This window comes from Lepidothrix coronata, unplaced genomic scaffold (assembly GCF_001604755.1).
Source record: "Lepidothrix coronata isolate B3197 unplaced genomic scaffold, Lepidothrix_coronata-1.0 Scaffold122, whole genome shotgun sequence".
NCBI lineage: Eukaryota > Metazoa > Chordata > Aves > Passeriformes > Pipridae > Lepidothrix > Lepidothrix coronata.
Window position 1 is genome coordinate 1,342,428 of NW_016690302.1, and position 23,549 is coordinate 1,365,976.

At 46.8% G+C, this 23,549-nt stretch overlaps 1 protein-coding gene across 6 annotated transcripts in view; it reads left to right on the top strand.

Annotated features, from left to right (window-relative positions):
* Positions 1–23,549, top strand: part of RERE (arginine-glutamic acid dipeptide repeats) — a 166,537-nt gene that overhangs the window by 135,057 nt on the left and 7,931 nt on the right. For 5 of the 6 annotated variants that reach the window (XM_017825717.1, XM_017825721.1, XM_017825718.1 and 2 more), the window contains 6 exons: positions 15,105–15,267; positions 17,432–17,524; positions 18,274–18,473; positions 19,754–19,915; positions 21,093–21,206; positions 22,068–23,446. In XM_017825717.1, the coding sequence (XP_017681206.1) occupies positions 15,105–15,267; positions 17,432–17,524; positions 18,274–18,473; positions 19,754–19,915; positions 21,093–21,206; positions 22,068–23,446 (2,111 nt within the window). The remainder of the gene's footprint in view (positions 1–15,104; positions 15,268–17,431; positions 17,525–18,273; positions 18,474–19,753; positions 19,916–21,092; positions 21,207–22,067; positions 23,447–23,549) is intronic. The other variant, XM_017825722.1, reaches the window with a different exon arrangement.

Genomic DNA, 23,549 nt, shown 5'->3' on the forward strand with positions numbered 1-23,549 from the left:
CAATGTCAAAATTCTTACATGCCTGAGTTGACTGTCAGGTGTTTGTTGAGCCTCTTTGAGTGTGTTTGTCCATGAAAGATTCATGGAACATTTTAAGGAGATGGTAGTGCTGCTGTGAAAGGCATCACTATAGAAAAATTCCACTGAGTGATTCCAGTTTTTTTAGTGCATCATTTTCTGTGTTTCTCCTTTTAGTTTTTCTTAATTTGCTGCTTTTGTTTTATTCCCACCCAAAGATGCCACTTTTTGTCCTGTTTGCTTGGTAGCAGCTACTGACAGCATGTATAGACCCAGGGAATCCTGATTATCCTCACATGCCTGTGGGAATGGACTGAATTCCAGGCTGTGATTTCACTCACGAGGCCTGAGCAATAGACATAGAAATAAATAGAGAAATTACTCCTTTACCTCACACAAACCATACCTGCAAGGATGGACCAAAAGTAAATGATATGTTTTAGCAGGGTTACTGTGATTGGTTTAACGAGGGGGGAAACCAGGAGAGCAGGAATTACTTACAGAAGGATACAGGAGACACTCAGAGCATCCCCTGTGCTTTTATGTGGGTAGAGCCAGCACAGTAAAGTGAGTTTTTTAACAGAGAAAATAGTGTTTGTGGTCTGTCTTCCATGTGCCACAAGGTTTCTTTTCCAGAGTTGTGTAATGTCTCAAGTGCCTGTTCCTGCAGGATCTGTGCCTTGGCTCTGTCAGCTGGTTGGGCCATGGGATGTGTTTCTAATCACAACTCGAGTCCGTGGCTTTTTGATCCTTGGGATTTTCCTAAGGCTGCGACATCCGGGGTTTGGGGTGGATAGAACAGGGTGCTTGGCAGCCCAAAAGTTGGGCAGACAGATAGGGAAGAGTTAAGCAGAAGAGAAGGGCCGTGGTGGTGCTCTGATGTGGGTGTTGAGTAACTGGGGGGGATGGATTGTGTGGAGCAGTCGCCGCCTGGCAGAGCTGAGGGGGCTGTCACGGCACTGCCTGGCTCCTCATTGATGGAGAAGTGCTCACAGAGCTGAGAACATCCTCGGGTTAGTGAATATTTCATATGGAAAACGCAGGGATTCTGCATTTACAGACCCTGCAAGGATACCAACCACGAGGAACCTTTTTCTAGCACTTGGCTTTGGAAAGAGCTTCCCTTCCGTGCCTGTCGGAGCAAACCAAGGGGCTGCACCGTGGCTCTGGCTGCACCAAGTCACTGCTCTCAGGAGGCATCTGAGGAAGCTCCCGAGGCTCAAGGCCAAGCTCGAGGTGCTGCCCTGGGTCAGGGGGATCCCCACAATCAGTGCAGACCGAGGGGTGAATGGATTCAGAGCAGCCCTGCAGAGAAGGTGCTGGTGGATGAAAAATGGGATCTGATCCCACAGAAGGCTGGCTCCAGCTCTGTGAAGTTAGTCTTGTATAGAGAGAACTGGCTTAATCTCCTTGTTCTTCTGTTGGCCTTCTCTCCTGGCTTGGCTGGTCTGTGAAATAGGATAATGCCTGTTCTATAATGGTGCTGTGGGGATCAGACCACTTGAGACTGAGACATTGCTCCAAAGCTTGTAGGAGAAGCTTTGTAAGGACCAGCTTGGACAGGGAAAGGAAAAAGACAGCAGGTGGGGGATTCACAGAAAGGTTTGTCATGTGATGCCAATGTGGCCTTTCTAGGCTGACCTTTTCCTGCAGGTTTGAGGTGATGGTGCACAGAGAAACCCTTCCCAAAAGTTACAGGTGGTCCATGTCTGCAGGAGACGTTCCTCGTGCCCTGCACGTGGTTGTTTGGTGAGCCTGGCCCTGAGCCCAGGCCCCGTGTCAAACACTGGGCTTGGTTCACAAACACAAACCTTCCACAGTTAAAAGGACAAATGACAATGTGCCCCCACCTAATAACACCTGTGGCATTCTGGTTTTCAGACACACGTGGCAGTGAAATCAGCCCCCTGAACATCCATCTCAGGGTTTTTTCCAGCTGTGTCACTGGGGCTCTCCATCTTTCTGAAGAATTTAGTTAGGGTATGGTATATTTTGCTGTAGTAAAACAAATGCAGAGTGAAGTGCAGCTTTCTAATAGATGGAAGCTGTTGAGCTTTATCTAAAGCCACAGGTTGGTTGGTTTCCAGGGGGAGAAATCTGTTCCAGAAGAGCAAAGTTTAAAGGAAAAAAAAAATGCAGTGGGTAATTTTGGTGGCTATTAGGGATGGAAGTGTCCTGCTGAGTCTGGTGTAGCAGGAGCTGTCAGGCAGTGTTTGATACATAACTATCATTATATATGTTTTATATGTCTGATATTGTTGTATATAATTAAGTATATATGTTATATACTGCTATATGATATATATGTTATCATTATACATCACTTTATGTATTGGATTTATAACTATTTATAACTATAGTTATAATATTTATATTTATATAGTTATAATAGTTATATATACATATATATACACACAATTTATATAGTTCTGCATATCTAATAAGGCAGTAAAGGAAGCATCTTAGTCTTCAGGAGATCACTGACAGGGTAAAAATGGCATTTTATTGCTCTTTATCAAAACTGTCTCAGTCTGTAGAGGAGCTCAGGAAGGCAGGTAGAGACAACACAAGTCCAGACCTATGAACAGGGAAGTCAACTTGACTTTGTTTGCACGAGGGAATTGAGCTTTTCTTGGGCACTAAAGTGAATGTGGAGGGACGTGTTTCAGGGAGGCAGAAAGGCAGCTCTAAACGAGCTTGTCAGGCTGTGGTAAGGAAAATGTTCCTGAAGTGGCAGGCTGGCAGAGGAACAGGGCAGTGCCTTGCTGACAGCTTTCCTGGGATCCCTGCACTGCTTTCCCCTGGCATGGGAATGCAGGCCCAGCCCACCTGGAGATGTGTTGTCACAGGCAACCATCGCTCAGATCCCGTTCAGGGACGGATCCAACTTCATATTAAAGCTCATCAGGTCTGTAGCCATTTGTTCTTTTGCCAGTGCTGCCCTTCAGCTGTAATGGCTCCTCTGGATAACTGTGCACGGAGCTGCACTTGGGGATAACAGGAATTGTGCAGGGCCAGGGACACAGAGGTGTCTTTTTGGCATCCAGTGGGGCAGAAGCTGAAATGTGCCCAACTTGTGAGCAATAGGTGTGGGAGGGTTCAGTGGCCTGGGGGTGTGAATCACAGCTCTGAGGCGTCTGAGATCTCTGCTGCTGGTGGCAGCTGATTTTTGTGTTGGTGGAAAAATACCGTTGCTTTAATTTCCTTTTTCCTTCACGCTCCCTCCCTGCCCTGCTTACACAGCTCTTCCTCAGCTCATCCCTGGAGTGGACGTGACAGAAAGGTAACACTGAGCCTGCTGTTTACTGCAATTAACAGCATCAGCCGAGCCAATGACACATTTGAATTCAGCTCACTGGGTAAGGGAGCTGTGACATTCGTGTCACCTGTCCTGCAACACCCCTGCAGTGGACGTGGCCTCGGACAGGGTGACAGGATTCATGGAGCAGCTCATGTCAGCTCTGAGCTCACCGTGGGATGATTTGCAAATCCTCAGGAGTCAGAGCTCTAAGTCGTGCCCCAAATTACTGGTGCCCTTTTTTTTCCGTACTCCTAATTGTGAGGATCAAATTGACTTTCCAGGGGAGCAGCTTGGATTAATCCTTGCTAGAGACACCAGGGCAGAAGAGAACTGTGAGGAGTTAGTGACTTCTTTCACTTTTGAGCTCACTGTGTAGGTATTATAGTGAGCTACAACGAATTGCTCTTTCTAATACTGCTTTACAACTCTTAGCATTGTCTTCTGGTTAAATTTTGCTTGCTAAGGATTTTTTCCTGACAGAAGGAATTTGAGACTGGAGGGAAGCAACAATAACCGAGGGATAAGCAGCTTACGTGGCAGTTCTTTGTAGGTTGGGGGGTGGGAGGTTGCTTGATGTCCTGCTTCAATATTCCTCTTTCCATATATTCTTCTGATAAACAGGAAAACACTTAAATACCCCTCAGCCCTCCATACTTAATCTAGAAAACCTACTGGTTTAGAGAACTGTTCTCAGAGAGCAGTAAAAGGAAAACAGCTGTTCAGGGACCAGATCTGAGAGGAACCAAGTCTGTTTAAAATCAGGGCTTGATGGCAGGGACTGTGCATGAGAGGGTTTGTTTGCAAGTTGGTTGCCTTGTCCATAACTCAGCCTGAACTGTGGGACAGGCCCCCATCCTCCCTAAACCCCTGTTGGTGCAGTGTGTGAGTTTGCAGTGATAAGCTGGGGGTTGGGATGAGTTCAGTTGATACTTTCCAGGTGTAAAACGGGTGGGTTTCTTCCTCCATCTGGCTCGTTCAGATGTTGGACATCCTCTGCTAGTGATTTTTATTAAGAGGTCAAATTCTGTCTGTCTTCAGCGTGGAGTCAGGGGGGTTGATAGTTTTCATCCTGAAATAACCAGGTGTGAGGACTTTTTATGAAAAAAAAAAGACTGAAAATCGTTGTTTCCAGGGGATCACAGCTTCCCATTCCTCATTAGCAGCGAGAGGGTGGTTTTACAAAGTTTATCTCCTGTATAATTGTCAGTATTTTCTGATGGCTGCTGTTTTTAACGTGACTTTGTAATGAACTATTAAAAGCCAGCAGCTCCCCCGTGGGTCACGAGCTGCAGAGGGAGGAAGCTGTGTCAGGGGAGGGAGTGCCGACATTTGACAAGCCAGGCTTTGTGTGATCCGGCCCAGATGTGTTTGGAAAACCTGAAACATCTGGCACATGGAAGTGTGGAATGCAGGTCAGTGGTCAGACACATCAGGAGTCCAAAACTGTGCTGCTCGTGGCAAAGTTGCCTTGCTGGTGGTTGTCACAGGACTGGGTGGACCTAGAATTCTGATTTTATATTTAAATAAAAGCAATTAGATCCGACATTTGAGGAACGAGTGGCTAATTCTTCCTCCCCTTTCAGCCCTTCTTGCCCTACTTAAAAATGGAAAAATCTGACCAAACTTTCAGAATTTCCATGTGTTTCTTTATTGGTTTTTGCTTCCTTGGTTTTGTGGTACGTTGTCATCTCAGTGCCCACTGCCTGCCCAGGAAACTGGGACTGCAGAGAGCAGTGCATATCAGCTGTGTTCTTAATCCAGAGGCAAAATCCCACTCTTCAAAGGAATCAGGGGGAATAAAACCTGTCTGACATCATGGAGATGGACTCCTAGTGGGAATGATATCAGATTCCAGTAATAGAGCATGGCAAGATTTGGGTTGAAAGGTGGTAATATAATATATAATATAATATATTCTGACTTGGGGAAGCCATGAGACAGTTTCATACAAGGAAGCAAACAGAAGCACCAGCTCCAAGTAACAGGAAAACAGTCCTTTTGGCCCGTAAAACATTGTAGGATTTACACATTTGACTGTCACAGAGAGGCTGCAGCAACTTGGGGGTTGGAACTTTTTTCCCAGATGGTCCAAGGTGCCCCAGAGGTGTTGAGTGATGATGTGAATTCAGCCTGGAAGGCTTTGCCCACACGTGGACCAGTGGGTTTAAACTGGGGCTTGAAAAGATAACCAGAAACTTGTCTGTTAAATGCTGGGAGCTCCAGTGGCTCCTCAGGTGAGTTGGGCCAGGAAAGGTGCATTGCAAAGTGAAGGCACTTCACCATTTCAGCACCTCACCTTTTCAGAGCAGTGAGATGTCATCCCTCTGATCCCTGGGGGAATTTCCAGCTGGACTGAAGGGGAGTGTCCTGAGCTTTGGAATGCTTGTCTGGTTTAGCTGCTGAGGAGTGGGAATGTGTGGGGGGTATTTTATTGCCCCTCCCCAGTATTTTAGTGAGAGAAAACCCAGGAGCCTGAGCTCCAAGTCAGCATTTTCCATCCTCTCTTCAGTTCTGTGTGAGCCTGGGGCAGCCAGGGCAGGGCTGCAGTGATGCAGAGCGTTGATTCCAAGTGACAGTTCACTGGGAATGGTTTGTTTTTAGCACCAACTTGAGTTATTGCTGTGAATCAGTCGACTAACAGAACAAAAAACCCAACAGTTACAACTGGAGAAGTGTTTTCTTAATTATAGTATAGTTTGATTCCATTTGTAAAATAAATCAGGCAATAATAAAAATATTTTTAAAGTATAAAAACTTCCTTAATAATCACAAGTTTCATTTCAGTTCTCAGAAAAACGAATGAGCATCTGTACACCTTACTGAGGTGCAGGGGGATTGAGTTCCCTGCTGAATAGCAGAATTAAATTTTTTAATACTTTGTTTAAATGATGAAAGTAGAAAATTAGGAAAGTAGGAAATTATGAAAGTAGGAAATTAGGAAAGTAGGAAATTAGGAAAGTAGGAAATTAGGAAAGTAAAAAAGGGCTGCTGCACTTGTGGTCGGAGTGTCCCTTTCTTGTGCCCATACACAGATTGGTCTCTTGTTAATTAAAGCTGACATGCAAACCACAACAACCAGCACCAAAATCCGTTGATGTTTTTTTGATTGGCTTGAATATCTGATTGTACCTGATCTAATTCTCAGCCCCTGTACAGAATCCATAAGGCACAGGGGCTGCTGTGGCTGAAGGTTTCCATTCTCTGGCAGCCATTACACGCTGCCAGCACAAAAAAACCCCTGATTTTTCCTTAACAGTCCTTTCCCAAGCTCAAAAATGGATTTTCCTCCCAGCCACTGTCATTCAATTATCACCTCAGGAAATGCACAGATATAACTGATGATCCCTTTAGAACATCCTGCAGTATTTCCACTCCTGCCATCCTTCATCTCCGGGCTCTCTCCAGTCATTAGATGTAACGCTGCCGATGTATATTTTATAGGGTGACCCTGACGGCTGTCGCTTTGAGGATGTGCTCAGATAATAAGATTGTGCTTGTAATGAAGGGCAGATAAATAGAAAAATGTTTACAGGATGGAGTGTGGTGGCTGGAACTGCTTTATGGCTTCACGGCTCGCTTCTCTCCAGCACACCCCCTGCATGAACCGCTGATGCCTCTGCTTTAAATAGTGAAAATGTGATGTATTTTAGGCTTTGAGGAAGGTAGCATTGGGATGTAGCAGTGAAATGGGTTTTTGTTCCACACCTGAACTCTGGCAATGCACAACCAAGAAACTTAATTATTGAGCTGCTGCAAAAAGAAAGTGCAGTTAAAGGGATAATGTGTCTGTGTTGGCACCTTCATTGAGAAAATCCTGTTCCATCTATTGTGCTGCTAAATTCTTATTGTGACAGGAAAAGTGTACTGGAGTGGGAAAGACATGATCCAGTGCAGACAGTGCCCTGCCCTGAAAGCTTTCCTGAATAGCCTGCATTTCATTTATCTGGGTATTTATCTCACTCTGTCCTGGTGTGTGAGCTCCAGTATTGAGAACTTCTAGTTAACAAGAGGCTGGCAGGGAAAGCAGCTGCAGGTAACAGCTGTGAACCCCAGCACTTTGATGTGGGTTGTAAAATGGAACAGAAGAACTGCTGGCTCAAGAAAACAGCAGCTTCTGCCATCTCTGCAAAGACATCTCAGCCCTGTCCTTCAGAACCACGTCGTGCTCCGTTCACCTGGTGAATGTGGTCAGGGGTGAAAACATCACACCAGGGCTGGAGGATTGGGCTCTGCAGGAATGGAAGGCCCCCCCTGTGCTGCAGGCTGGGGGGCTGTGCCTGGGCAGAGGTTGGACAGAGGGCTGTGGAAGACAAGAGGTGGAGGGTAAATTTAAATTATTGGAGTTGAAAGTGGTCGAGACAAATCAAGATTTCTAACCTGTGAAATTTGGGTGATGTAAGTTGGAGAGGGGGAAACTGAGCAGAAAAGAAACCCTCCACAAATATGTGTAAGGCTCTGGGGTTCTTAACTCACACTATTTTGATAACCTCGGGATTGATCAAGCCCCAGAGATCCCCCTGGGAGGTACCTGGTGACCCTGGCAGGGGTTACCCAGTCCTGGAGAACCACCACTGCCACTATTAAAGAGTGGCTCTAATAATTAATAATAGATGCAGCCAACAGTCTGTGAGTTCCTGTGGGCATTGGGAGCTCTGTTGATTAACAAAGAGGAGTCTCTGGAGGAAGAAGCCATAATTACAAAAGCTTTCTTTTCATTCTGGCACGAGGTGCAGCTGCAGAGAGGGTCGGCAGCTTTTAACTCTGGCTGAGGCTTAAAACAATGCCCCAGTGTGCTGTGCATTTGTTTTGCAGAACTGTTAAAGCTGGTGCTTAAATCCCTAAAAATGGGAGGGGAAAAAGAATTGTTTGCATAGAGCAGATAGCGAGGGTAAGTTCCATAAAATGTTAATTATCTTATTTCCTACCGGTCTATGCAGCCTTAATTACAAACACTGGAGAAGAGGAACAAATGGGCTACATGAAAATGGTAAGAGAGACATGTTACTGGGGTTTTTTTTCCAGGCTTGGACAATGGCATTTGGGTTTCTCTGTGGTTTGCTAAAACCATACAGTGGTAGGAGTGAAACAGGGATATCCAGTGTGAGAAAAAGCAGCTTGTATTGAGGGCAAAAGGAAGAGTGAACTGTTGAACACTCATCCTTAATAAGGATGGATAAGCCTGTCCAATAGGCCCGTGTTGGAATTCTGAAGGAATTTCAGAGCCTGTCACTGCTGGAGCTGCTCACAGAGGTTAATCAGCACAATTGTGACTTCCCACACAGGATTGATCTTGGCCAGTTTATAAATCTTCTGTCTCGTTGTTTCTCCACGCTATAAAACTTCAAAAGGATGTACTGAGACTTCATTTGTAAAACTTGATTGACTTTGTCATCAAGTGGAAGATGCTGTGCAGTGGTTGAGTGTTGCTGTGGTACTGCAGATAATGCTTGTTTGGCAGGAGGGATTATTTACATCCAGCTTCTGTAGTTCTTTTCCTTTTTTCTCCTGGCTTTGCAGTGACTCTGCTACTAATGATTGCATTACTGTGTGTCTCACCTCTTCCAGTTCCCATGCATAATTTTTATTTAAGAGTTGGGTTTAATTTGCACTCACCCATTATGTTGAAGAATTCGGAGTGTAGTTAAGAAGGGCAAATATATTTTCTTGGGGGAATTACAGACGTGATCTCTGTGTTTAGGTAACATGCACAGTGAAATTATTTTAGTCTCTTCACTGCTTGAGGAACTTTGGAGTGAAATCTTCAGGCTCCAAGCTTATTTTAGCACTCTCAAAAGTGCCACGGTTCTCTAAGGAGCTGTGGCATCCTAGGCCTGTGTCAGCTCTGCAGGTATCATTTGCAGGAGATCAAAGCTTGATCTTCCTCTGGTCTGCAGAGGACTAAGCAGGGTACCAGTACTCATTTAGCAGAAACAATTAGAAAGCACAAAGCTGTGTCTGATTGCGGGTTTTTTCCACAACCAAATGAACTCCAGAAGATGCAGATGGAGCCTCGGCTGGGTTCCCAGGAAATTCTGTGCCTGTTCCTGTATGGGGAGTAAATTGAGAGCATAAAAACCCAAGGAAGTGAGCCTGGGTTTCTTACACACCTGTCTCCTCTTCTGATTCTCACTTGGCCAGCCTGTTTGCCAGGAGTTTCAAATAAAAGTTGAAACCAGGGAGCTTAACCTTGCTGTGTGCTGAGCCAGAGAACAGAGTATTAGGGCAGCCAGTCTTCTCCTAAAATTGTAGATAGAGTTCTTAGCAGAGACCATGGAGAGAGGGCTGCACTGCCATCCAAAAGATAACAAATGCCCAGAGGAACTGTGAGGTAAAATGCCTGTACTTCTAAAACATGCCAGAGAACTGAGGCCTGCAGGGTATTCCCCTAGAGAGCATCCCACGATTTTTAATGGGGTTTTTTTGTAGTGTTAAGTTAAATATTGCTTGGTTTTTAAAAGCCTCTCTTAAAATCTCGGTAATGTGTTAGATTATGCAGGATTCCTGTGCACCCAAGGTGGACATTAATCAGTGCTACTGAACAAGCTGCTGAGACTTTACTGCTTAATTGGAGCATGTGCCAACCTATTTGTCATGGTTGGCAGAGGCACCGAGACAGGGCTTCACGTTGTGGAGATGCCCAAGTTCAGCCCTTGGAGCTGCACACAGCTGCTCCTCTCTGCCCTGCTGCATTTTTTTTTCAGTCCTTTAAACTTGTTCAGACTAGTTCCAGATTTTCTCTTGCCTGGGTAGGGGCTCATAAGGAAGAATAGCCATGGAATCCCTAAGGTTGGAAAAGCCCTCTGAGATGGCCGAGTCCAGCTGTTAACCCAGCACAGTGTTTGCCACTAAACCCTGTCCCCCAGTGCCACATCCACGTGTTCTTGGAACCCTTGCAGGTTTGGTGATGCCACCACTGCCCTGGGCAGCCTCTTCTCCTGGCAGCTCTGGGGTGTGGGATGTGTGTGATGGAAGGGTCGGGCACCTTCAGTTCTGTCTCCCAGTCCAACAGTGTGTGGCAGTATTTGGGGTTACTCTGTAAAGTTTTGGGAAGCAGCCTGGAGGTGCCAGATGGACACTGGTCTGTACTGATTCCATACACTTCCCAGTATCCAAAACTCCACGTTCTTGAGCCACCCCGTGGCAAACAGGCACTGGAGCAGATGTTGGAGCAAGACTCTGTCAAAGCCAGGGATCCAGTGAAGGAGGGAAGGGCTGGAGACTGTTTTTACTGCAGGACTTTAAGGAGCATTAGCTAAATTGAGTTGACTTAATAAAATCTTGATGCATTCCAGAAAGATTGTGAATTCATTAAGGCCACAGCTGGACAATCTGTTCCCCTCTGCCGTGGCTGCTTTATAGCCATTGAGGAGCTCTGTCATTTACCTTTTCTGTTTAATTACTGTAAAGCTATTCCCCACCCCCATGATTTTTTTTTTCCTCCCCCCTGGCAGAGCTGGGCTCTGGGGAAATTAAACAGCAATTATTATGTTTGCTCACTGTGTTATACCATAACAGATACTTGAAGGTAAGTTGATGTGTGTGATTGGCTTCCACAGGAGCAGCGCTGCTGCGGGGCTGTCAGAACCTCTCCAATCCAGAAATGCACACACAGCCTTAATCCTTTGTTTACCCAAGGCAAGACTAAACACAAACACGGGGCACAGCTCACGGTGTGCATTTTACATTTGAAAACTACCGATAAGAAGTGGGAAGCCAGGACTTGCAGGTTTGCTGGCGCCCGTGGGAGTGTAAAGGTTGGTTGGGGAGGCTGCCCTGGTGCTGTGGGATGTGGTTTGGGGAGCTGGGTTGAGCTGCACAAACACCTGGGTGAAAACAGTGGGAGAGGTCAGAGAAAGGTGCCACATGCCAAGGAATCCATCTACTCGTGCAGGAGTGCTGGGTTAGGGGGGATGAGGGCTGGGGGACACTCAAAGTCTTGTGTCAGCTCCGAATCGCTGAGAAAGTCTCACTGCTGTGTCCTCCTGCAAGAGGGATCTGAACCACGTCTTTCTCTTCAAAAATGATCCCTAGAACGGAGCTAAAAGGAGAATAAAGTGTGACTTTTCTATATGCACCAACAATGTGGGGTGAATTGGCCTTGGCAGGAGATTTTTGTCATGAGCTCCGGATGTATTTCAGAACTGATGGAAGCTGAACCGTGGTTTTAGTGAAGAACACTAAAACCCCCTCTGTCTTGTGAAACTTCAGTGGTGGGAAAGTAGGTGTTCTTGAGGAAACGTGGCATTAGAAGCCTGGATAATGCCTCTCATTTTATATGTTTCCTAAATTGCTTGGGGCAGTTAATCAGACGTTAACATGGAAAAATGCAGTTGTGTTTGCAGGAAAAAAGAGGTGGTGGTGCATCAGGTGGAGGTGAGGCTGCTACTGTGAACAGGGAAAGAGATGAATCTTCTGCCCACACAGATGGAAAAGAAAAAGCTGGGCCATGATGGAGCTGATCTGGGAGGGCACTAATAGCATCTTTCTTGGATGTGGCACAGTACAGGAATTAGAGCTGCTTGTTTGAGGGGTCGTGTTGGAGTAGATGTGTGGGTCATTTTATTGGGATTTTCCTTCTAACATACTAGATTTATAGGTAAGAAAAGGTGCAAGTGGACAATTACAGTGTCAGCAACACAGGTTTCTCTTCCATCATCAGCCAGGTAGTGGTTGCCTCAGTGGTCTCACCTTTCCTTAATTTATCTCATTAGGACGTGTCACTCCTGAGTTGAAAGAATCTGATGCTGCAGTGAAGGGGATGGCTCAGTCTGCTTTAAACCTGTGTGATTTTAGTGTGCATGGTTTAGCAATACCCAGTTCCTGGCACAGAACACTTCAGAGGAGACACACAGCATGTTTAAGGCTCTTTGGTTAGCCCTGTTCCCCGGGATTTTTCTGCTATCCAGAAAATTTGAGGGAGAGTAGCTGCCCCCAGCCCTCCCCCAGCCAGCAGTGTCTCTGCTGGCAATTACAGCTCCGAGCTGTGGGATGTGTTGACTGCGAGACCTTGTGGTGAGGTGAGGTGAGATCACCAGGAACAAAATGATCATTACAGGCCATTCATGTCAGCGCGTTCATGCTTTTCTGTTTGCTTGCAAGCAAAACCAGCAGCTAATTTGCAAGGCAGCCTTTTGTCCCGGGGCCTTTGATCAATGCTGGCCTGTGTTAATGTTTCAGGAGGCTATTGATTTCTGCAGCGGCTTTTGTTCCCGAATTTATGTGCCGTGGCTTTCAGCAGCACGCACTCTGCATGTTTGATTAAAGTTCATTTGACTTCTTTGCTGGAAGCTGGTTTTACTCCCTGTTTGGAGAACCAAAGCTTCCCTGACTTACTCCTTTGTGCTCGAGCTTGTGCCACCCATGCAGCCACCAGCGAGCTGGGTCTAATCCTGCCAGGCTCACTCCACTCCAGCGTTTAATCCCTTAGGTAGACAATGCCTGTTAGGTAGCCAGGTGGCTAAGAAGATCTGGCATGGAATTTGTCCCCTGTGGTACCTGTGTGACCCGTGTGTGACGTCGCCATTCTCTGTGTGCTTCCTCTCTCTTACTTCAGAGTCATTTACTGTGTTGTAGCTGTGCAGTCCAACACTGAATTTGAAGTACAGAACATTCTTTGGTCGTTTGATCTCTCCAGATTTCACAGTTGGGTTAACTGGTTGTTGAATAAATAGACTTTTACTTCGTCTTTATCTGCGTGTGGTTGTGGCTGCACTTTCGGGAGGGTCTCTGGGGGGAAAAAAAGCCTTGTGATCATGAAGTCAGCGTTTTTAATAAATACACACCATTTCTTTTTTAAAGTTTGGTTTATGATATGAGTTGTTAAACTTCCCTTGGGACCTGATGGCTTTGCAGTGTATAAATTGAGCTCAAATAGGTTCCCATTCCCTATTTTATGATGGGAGGAGAACAGATTGGTTTGCACTCTGCTGTTGCCAGGTGTCAGAGGACACATTAATTCACCGACATAAAGATGTGGGATTTACTGACTTGCTCCTTGGTGCTGACACCTCAGATTTGATATAAATGAATTTATAGGTTAAAAGTGGCCGGTTTCATTTGCAAGAGCATTGCATAAGCTTTTGTGCAGAGCTGTGCCTGCCTCTGGCACGGGGCATATCCCTCTTGGACAAACAGTTGGGCCGGGTGGACTTTGAGCCCACTGAGTGCACTCAGTGAAATGGTATTTCTAAAGCAAACACGAGGAACAGGCAGTGGCAGAGCAGGGTGCTGGGGTCAGAACTCCTTGTTCTGTCCCAGTTTGACATAGCTGGGTACTCATTGCCAGCCAGTTTTAAATTCTCTTCAAGAAACACTTATTTTTTTAAATATTTTTTTTAGTTGAGTGTTTGTGCTTCAGAATCGACAGTTGTAGGTAATGTTTTGCCCACTTGCTCCTTTCTCCTCTTCCTCACCAGTTACCACTCTGAATACTTGTTACTTTAATATATAATACATTAATATTGTTTAGGTTCCTGGTGAGGATCAGCAGCATCATCCCAGTCTGCAGCAGCTCAGATTAAAATTTATCTATTTCTGCCTGGTGCCAGAAATCACAGTTGTGGTTGTGTTCTTCTTTCTGGGGTTTCCATTTTTAAAGTAGGCATTGATAAAACTCTTAAGCATGTTAAATATCAGCAGTTAATGTTTAGAACAACATCCTCCTTTTGTCTTTAGGGTGTTTCAGGGGGCCAGGTATTAGTGGTGGCTGTTAATTGCTTGTTTGGGAAGGTTTGGATTCAGGTCTGAGTTAACTCCCTGCTCTGCCCTGAGCAGGGGCTGCAGGATTTCCCCACGGAGGGAGCAGGCTGAGGTTATTTGATCACATAAAAACACGGTTCAAAGGAACCCTTTTTGTGGGCAATTCAGGTATGTTTGTTCTGATGTTGATTTTTTTCAAGAGGCTGGTTAGAACTTCTCCGTTCTTCTCTTGCAACTTGAAAGCAACAACACCTTTTACCTCAGAGGCAGACAAGTCGCCAGGAAATGATGGGGATTCAAAGTAAGAGAAAAGAGATTAAAACCACATGCTGTTCTTTGGTTCAGCATTACATCCTCCAGTTTGAATGGCAGCTGCTCCACTTTTTGAATGTAAGCCAGATTCATTATGCTGTGAAATTATCACTCATTTCTCTAGGTGTGCTCTTTTAACTGCTTAATTAATTTAGATGTGGGCATATATATTCAAATTAAAACACGATTTACTGTAGTAGGGTTGTGTTACGGTTATAGACTTGTTGTTGAACACGTTTTCCTTCTGACTTTCAGCTTCTTAAACAGGAATATTGGAAAAATAGCTGTGTATGGAGTGTAAGTTGACAAACTGGCAGTGTCTGTTTGGATTGAGCCTTACTCTTTCTGTGAACATCAGAGGGTTTGTAGGATGTCTGTTCTCAGAACTCAGTGGGAGGTTGAGCCTCTCCTGAGCAGAGCAGAGGTGTCACAGGATGCTGACAGTGAGACAAGGGCACCCTCTTCTGAATCCCAGGACCAGCAGTGCCTGCAGCATCCAGGTGGAGCCTGGATATGTGCTTCCCAACCTCTTTCCTTTTCTAGACAAGGAGTGAAAAACCACTCATTTACTTCTTTTCCTCCCTTGCAAAAGCAGACCAAAAATAACGAGGATTTTTTATTTTCTGTCTTACTGAATAATTCTTTCATCTGGCTGAAGTACCTCGTGATTGTTCCTACAAAAATACGTGTGTGCACGCAGAGAGGCACGAGGGAGGGAGAAAGCTGACGAGTCAGATTTGCATGTCCCTCTAACATACTCCTTCTGTGTTTGCAGGGAGAACTAATCACCTTCTATTACTATTGGAAGAAAACCCCTGAAGCAGCGAGTTCTCGAGCCCACCGTAGGCACCGGAGGCAGGCTGTGTTTCGGAGAATTAAAACTCGAACCGCTTCCACTCCAGTCAACACTCCCTCCAGGCCCCCCTCCAGTGAATTCTGTAAGTGGGAGCTAAAAGCAATGCATTTATCTTTGTCTAAATGCAGGCAGCAACAGCCATGTAATGGTGCTGTACCTTCAAGGGAACGGAGCAAGGAAATGGAGTTCAGGCAGTTGCCCTCTCCGGTTCCTGCGCCATTATGCTGGAATGTGGAAGGCGGCTTTGATCACCCGGTGCTTTGTGCAGTTCTTCAACATAAAAGCATCCTGGAAGGATGGAAATATTGCCCTGGTGTTGAATTTCCCTGCTCTTTTCTTGGTGGTGTGCTGTATTTTTATCCAGGCTTATTACAGTATCGGGAATTGGGAATCACAGAAAGAAGGAAGTCCCTTCCATCCTTCCTGGGTGACCCACACCTTCTGCAGGACCTCAGAGTGGGTGCTGTGTCCAGCACTGTGTCCCAGGGTATCCTGGGAGAACACTGGCCTTGACTGGAGCAGAAGTGTCCAAACAAAGAGTAGTTCCCCAAACCAGCTGCATGTGCTGCCTTGCACAGGGTTATGATCAGCAGCATCCATTTGGAGATAGAAACTTTCATCCTTGTATAAAAGGCTTTGTATTAATTACCCTGTGAGGTTTAGAGTCTTTCTGTGGACTAAACCCAGCACATTTCACATGCCTTGTAAAGAAGGGGGACTGTGTGGAAGGCAGAATGTGGGGGAGGTGGAGGATGTGGTGATCAGGCAGGACAGAATTCTGGAGAGGGTGGTAGTGAGGTGGTAGGAAAGGGCTGTTAGTTTTTCCTTGCTGAATCGATAGGATTTATTGCTGGTTTCTGTGTGCACAAGAAGTGAGGATCTGGACTCTACAGCTCAGTCCAAGATAGTCAGCACATCAGAGAGCTTGTGGTTGGAAGGACCTGTCCATATGGATCCGAGTGCAGGATGAGAATAAAAATCAATTCAGTAAAAGAAAGCAAGTCTTAGCCTGGGGTCAGTTTTGCGGTCAGGGTTTAAACACCTGCAGGAATTACTGTGGGGATTATGGTGGTGCTGGTTATTAGGTGGGGCCCTGTGTTAATTTGAAGGGTAACGAGTTGCTGACAAATGCTGATGGCAACTACTGCAGAATCCATAAGCTATAATCCATAAACTGTAACCCGCATGTACAAAACACCCTCTTGGAACCTTTAGAAAACCAGTGTTCTTGCATCAAGGACTTCTCTTCTAATTAAGGATTAGAACAAAAGAAGCCAGAGGGCTTTCTGCTTGTGACAAATTACAGACCTGTTATGTTGTGAATTTATAGTGGTGGTGCTTGAAAAACGCAGCCCTCTCAGAAAGAAAGGATTTACTCCTGAGTTGCTTAGAAGATAAGATACAGTTTTTGTGGTGTCTGCAGATTTTCGGTGGTTCAGATGCTGCATTTTTGCTCACAGCCTTTTAATCTGCTAATTTGCTGTGTACTGCTTGCCACAAAAGGAAAGGGGCCCTTTCCATAACCTCCTCTTCTTTGAAACGTGGTTTTGAAATGTGAGTTTGCCACGGGTTGAAGCTCTCTGAGGCTTGAGTAAGGATTGGAAAGCTGGTGGTGTCCTTTACTACCTCTCATCCAAAAGAATCACAGCATGTTTTCCAAACAGGTCCATTATATGTAAGCATTGATTCTTCCACCCACAAACACATCTGCTCCTGGTTAAATACAGCCAGTGTCTAACAGAGCGTGACATTGGTCCTCAGCTGGGCTGGAAGGCGAAGTCTGGAAACAAAATAAAAAACACAAAAGCCACCACAGTGTCTGCTCACTAAATGTAGCAAAGTGGGTTTTAAGTATAGAATACTAGGTTTTAAATTTGAATGTGTTCTAGAGAGAAACCTCTTTTCTCTTGAAAATTGTGTTTTTGGAACACAGCCTCTCCAGCTCCCCAGGAATGACATCTGAATGACAATTTATCTGGAAATGTACCGTGTACTGAATCAAGTTCTGTGAGTTGTGTCACTTGGCACGTTCCTGGAATCCTCCTTTAACCTGGAGGCTGATGAGGTCTGGCCTTGCCTAGTCTGAAAAATCAGAACTAATGGCCATGCAAGGCAGGGTGGTTGTAGGAAGTCACCAGCTATTTTTATTAATGGTTATTTTAGCGAAGTAAGAGGAAATAGAAAATCCTGCTGAGTGTTTTATTTTCCATTTTCCTCTTTTTTCCCCTTGTTCTTCACTTGTTCAGTGGACCTGAGCTCGGCCAGTGAAGATGACTTTGACAGCGAGGACAGTGAACAGGAGCTGAAGGGCTACGCCTGCCGCCACTGCTTCACCACCAGTATGTCCCAGTTCACTGCTGGCTTTCCCTTCTGCTGCCTGATTCATGTGGGTTCCTTCAAGCAGGAGCAGTTTGTGTGCTTGTACAGCTGTTCAGAAAAAAATGTGGGGTTGAATCAGCTAAAATATGCAGCATTCCTCCTTGCAGGGTTAATCAGGCTTTGCTATTGCAAATTAATATTGCAGTGACGAAGGAGAACCCTGGGGTAGACATTTATACAGGAATAAATCTCCATAATCCACAATCTATGTAATCAATTTGTGATGTAATGAATCAATATTGGGCTGTGACTGTCACACACACAACTTCTTTATGCTGCACCAAATCTCTTCTGCATCAGCCCCGTTCCCGTGGGTGCTCTGAAGGTTGGTTGATATTTGGGCATTTGCACGGCATGGAAACGTGAGCCCCAAAATAGGGAAGGAAATGAGAGGTTCACAGCTCGCTGCTCTTGCAGAAACCACAGCTTTGGAGAACAACAGCTGCCTGTTAGCTCCCAGGTAGAGCAGATAAGGCTTCTTTCTTTGCTTTCAAAGCTGTAGTTTCTCAAGCAAACAACTGGTTTGTAAACTGAACGTTGAAGATGTGCACTGGAACGGGACAGAGTTCTCCAGAAACTTCTCCAACTTCGTTACCCCTTAGAAAAGCAGCTACTTTTCTAACTCTGCAGCTTTTTAAATAATCCAGTGTGCTTGTTCTGGGGACCTGGTGCTTTTGTGTTGCTGAGCTGTTGCTCTCCTTGCCCCAAGCCTCCAAGGACTGGCACCACGGCGGCCGGGAGAACATCCTGCTGTGCACGGACTGTCGGATTCACTTCAAGAAGTACGGGGAGCTGCCACCCATCGAGAAGCCAGTTGACCCTCCACCCTTTATGTTCAAGCCTGTCAAAGAGGAAGATGATGGACTCAGTGGAAAGCATAGCATGAGGACACGGCGGAGTCGAGGCTCGGTAGGTTTGACCCTCATCCTCTGGCAGAGAAGGGTCAGACTCCTCAACTGACCCTTTTCTCCATCGTGCTGGTTCCACAGAATCACACAAAATAATCTCAGTTGGAAGAGACCCACAAGGATCATCAGGTCCAACTCTTCTGAACTGAATGGCCCATACAGGGGTTGAACCCATGACCTTGGCATTTTTAGCACCAGCTGAGCTAATCTCACTTGGACTGGGCCTGCTGCTGCATTTCTGTGTGAGCTTTGCTGAGGTTGAGGCTTTCTTTGGAAAAAGAAGCTGAAATGTCTCTGCAAGCTCAGATCAGTTGTTTCCATGTTTGTAATGACTGGCAGTGGACTGGCATCGTAAGGGGGCACTTGACAGTGTGTTAGAGATTCTGTTCTAGTACGTGTCCTCCTTCCAGCTGGATCCTGTCAGAGTTAAGCCCTTGGGAAGAGTTTTAAAAAATTAGATGCTGTTCATGTGGTCTCCTCATATTACTGGAGTTCAGATGTCGTCCCTGCAGAGAGCTCTGTTTTGCCTCTGTGATTGGTGTGCCCTGTCCCCGAGTTGTTACTCAGGGTGGAACGCTGGGAGCCCTCCTGTGAGCACATCACTTGGGAGAGCTCTGACAGCAGCTCTGGCTAATTTGATCTTTGATTTGGATTTGGCTGATTGAAAGCAGCAGATAGATTTCTTTTCCTTACCCTCCCCTCCCTGTCTTTGTGATCATGATGATATGACCATTGATTCTAAATCTCTTGTGAGACTCCACTCTCGGGTAATGTTGGCTCATTGCTTTTATGGTAGCCAGTCATCCAGAAAAACTGCCAAACTGGGAGGGAAACAGCTTTAATTATTGAAATAAACTTGACTGTGACCCCTTTTTACATACTAGGAGCACACAAACTGGGGGTTTAGAACCTGGGCTTGACTGCTTGAATGCCAACAAATAGACTATTTTTAGTGGAACGTGGGGGTCCTCTCCTGTCTCATTCACTCCTGTGTGTAGGCAGACTTGCAAATGTGCATTGAAACATCTTTCTAACCTTACTTCTGACAGACAGTACTAAATTAAATAATCAGCACTTACTGGTTTTGAGTAGACAAATGAAGGATTTGCCTCCTTTGAAGTCCAGATGGGCTTTCAAGGAGAAGTTGTAACAGCGCTCCTGGTTTTTGGTTCTCGAGCTCTTGGCACGAGCGCTTCGTGCACGCCCCTGCTGTAAGGCAGAGGAAATCCAAGAAGTTGGGCAGATTCTGACTTGGATGCACTTGTCTGTGTTGAACCCCAGATGTCTACACTACGCAGTGGTCGGAAGAAGCAGCCAGCCAGCCCCGATGGTAGAGCCTCCCCCATCAACGAGGACATCAGGTCCAGCGGCCGCAACTCGCCCAGCGCCGCCAGCACCTCCAGCAACGACAGCAAGGCAGACTCGGTGAAAAAATCCACCAAGGTAACCTCTTCCCACGCCTTTTGTGTGTTAGGACAGCACACCTGAGACCTCTCAGTCAGACACACGAGGCTGCAGGAGGCTGGAGAATCTCCCCGTGACCCAGAAATTCCTGCTCGTGTGGATAAGCAGAGAATGTCCCGGTGCAGCTGAGCTGCTGCTGAGTTCCTGTGCAGAGAGGGTCGGGTGGTGATCAGACCATTCAAATATCCCCACATAACCTTTCTGCTCTCACGAGAAATTAATCCTCCCATTTCAGATGCAAATGCAGGCATTAAGCTCAGGGAAGTAATACAGCTCAGAAATGCTGTATTTGAGACAAGTAGACAGTTTAGGGGTTTTTTTAAGGATTTTTTTTTTTTTTAAGCAGTACTTAGTCTTTGTTTACAAAGGAATTTGAATGTGTGGTAATTGAGGCTACTGCTGTTACTGTTTTTCTGGAGGTGTATTTGTTTGATTTTTCAGAGCAAAGCTGACAGTTGATTCTGTTTCAATGAATAAATGTCTTTCCAAGGGAGTTCTAAAGAAACAAAGCCACATGAAGCAGCAAGACTTGCCACTAAGCAAACAAGTAGCAAGTTAAAAATAAATATTTAAAAAAAAAGTCAAAACTGGAGTATGGAGCAAGTTTTCACATTATAAAACTGAAAACCTGGCAGAATTTGAAGTTAGTTAGATTAGGTAATTATGTGATGTATAAAGCTGTCCCAGGCCACGAAAGAAGGTAGTAGTCTTATAATAGCTATAGCCCTGTATTTGAGGGGATCTAAAAATATTCCTCTCAAAATATCAGGAGTAAAGCAGGACTTTAATGAGGCTTATCTTGTGCCTGTCTCCTGCAGAAATTCTCGTTCCATCCTCTGTTAACAGCTGGTGTTGGGCTCTGTTAGAAGAGTAACCTGGCCCAGTTGATCTGGCATGAGTTCCTGGTTAACTTGGTCCTGCACAGCTCTTTAAAATACCCCTTGATAAGAGGAGTGCTTTATTCACTCGTTTTTCCTCTTAGCTTGATGCCTGTTGGGTTGTTGCTAAATGCTGACTATCTCAGCTTCTGAGTTCTCCTGCTCCATAGGAACCCTTCTCCTGTATTTGTGTTAAATATGGTATCACAGGCATACACTCAATTTATTTTTGCATTTACACCACTGGTAACTGCTGTGTTCTGCTTCCCTTGTGGCAGAAGATAAAAGAAGAGGTGTCTTCTCCTCTCAAGAACTCCAAGAGGCAGCGGGAAAAGGCAGCATCAGACACAGAGGAACCTGACAGGTCCAATGCCAAAAAATCCAAAACTCAAGTGAGTCCCACAGAGGAATATTTCCTCTTAGGAGAATGGTTTGAGAGGGTGGGGGGTGGTTGCAAACCTGGTAACAAACCAAAAACATGAAATCAATTTAAGCCACAGCAAATTGTAACTTAATCTGGGGCTGGAAAGGAACCAATATTATAATGTATTCCTTCTGTTGAAAACAGTGGAATGATACAGGGTAAGTCCAGAAGTTGTTTTTTGCTTTAATATCAATATCAACCATATAGGAGTACACTTGGACTATTTTCCACCCCCTCCACCCCTATTTTTTTTTTAATTTAAATTTATTTTTTCCTGTTCTGTGGAAAGTTAGAAGACTACCACTGGAGTTCTCTTAATTCAGTGGTATCAAAGCTCAGTTGAAATACTTTCAGGATGTCTCTGTGTATCTGCCCAGGTTCACTCTGCGCATAGGATTTGGAAATTTTGAACTTGAGCTTTCCATATTTCCATAGAGAATCCCAGAATGGCTGAGGTTGGAAGGGATCTGGAGGCCATCTAGGCCACCTTCTCTGTTCCAGCAGGGCCACCTAGAGCTGACTGCCCAGGATATGTGTCCAGGTGGCTTTTGAATGTCTCCAAAGATGGAGAATTCACAGCCTCACAGGACAAATCTTTTCCATTGCTGGTCACCCTCAAAGTGTTTCACTGTGTTCAGGGAGAACCTGCTGCATTTCAGGGCACTCCTGAAAGGAGCCTGGCTCTGTTGTCTTGGCACCCTCCCCTTGGATATTCGCGTTGCCTGTGCTGGGAGGTTCAAGGGGTTCCTGCACTGGTGTGACAGGTCCCATCCTGTGGCACACTGGGGATGCCCTCGGTGCAGTGGTGACTGTGCCCCTCTCCCTGCAGGAGATCAGCAGGCCCAACTCCCCCTCGGAGGGTGAGGGCGAGGGCGAGAGCTCCGACAGCCGCAGTGTCAACGATGAGGGGAGCAGCGACCCCAAGGACATCGACCAGGACAACCGGAGCACCTCGCCCAGCATCCCCAGCCCTCAGGACAATGAGAGCGACTCGGATTCCTCCGCCCAGCAGCAAGTGCTGCAGGCACAGCCCCAGGTGCTGCAGGCACAGAGCAGCTCTGGCCAGGCTCCTCCACCCACACCTCCCGTACCGGCCCAGTTACCGGCGTCGCTGCCCGCAGTGTCCAGCGCTGCCTCGGCCCCACCGCAGGTGTCCCCGCCAGCGTCCCAGCCCTCCAGCCAGCCCCAGGCCCCTGCCCCACCTCCTCCTCACTCCCACATCCAGCAGGCCCCTGCTCTGCACCCGCAGAGGCTCCCGTCCCCCCACCCTCCGCTGCAGCCCCTGAGCGTGTCGCAGAGCCAGCCCAGCCCTGCCTCCTCACAGCCCCACACGCAGCCCCCCCTCCACAGCCAGGCCCAGCCTGCTCCTCACAGCCTGCAGGCACAGCCCCTCCTGCCCCATCCCGTACCTTCCCAGCCGTTTTCCCTGCCTGCTCAGTCATCTCAGTCTCAGGTTCCCCTCCAGACACAAGCCCCCTCTCATTCCCACTCGGCTCTGCAGGTGACACAGCCTGTCCTGCCCACGGCCACCTCGCTGCAGCAGGCGCAGCCCCCGCGGGAGCAGCCCCTGCCCCCCGCCCCCATGGCCATGCCTCACATCAAACCTCCCCCTACCACCCCCATCCCTCAGCTCCCCACTGCTCCATCCCACAAGCACCCTCCTCACCTCTCCGGCCCGTCTCCGTTCTCCATGAACTCCAACTTGCCTCCACCGCCCGCTTTAAAACCTCTGAGCTCCCTCTCGACTCACCACCCTCCATCTGCACACCCTCCCCCTCTGCAGCTGATGCCTCAAAGCCAACCACTGCAGTCCTCGCAAGCCCAGCCTCCTGTTCTGACCCAGAGTCAGAGCCTTCCCCCTCCTGCTAGTCACCCCCCCTCTGGACTCCATCAGGTATCCTCCCAGCCCCCCTTTTCTCAGCATCCCTTTGTCCCGGGGGGCCCGCCTTCCATCACCCCTCCTTCGTGCCCCTCCACCTCCACGCCACCCACCATGCCCGGCATCCCGCTCCAGACTTCCATCTCCACGTCAGCAGCCTCTAGTGGGACGGTGCCCGTGGTGACAGCCTGCACGCTGCCACCCATCCAGATCAAAGAGGAGGTCCCAGATGAAGCTGAGGAACCAGAAAGCCCTCCCCCTCCACCCAGGAGTCCATCACCAGAGCCCACTGTGGTGGATATCCCAAGTCACGCCAGTCAGTCAGCCAGGTATGGAAGTTTCACCAGTTAAGCACCGATTGTGCTCTGATTTTACATTCCATTGTCTGTGGAGTAACATGGTTCAATTAATTTTCTCCTGGCTTTCAAGGAA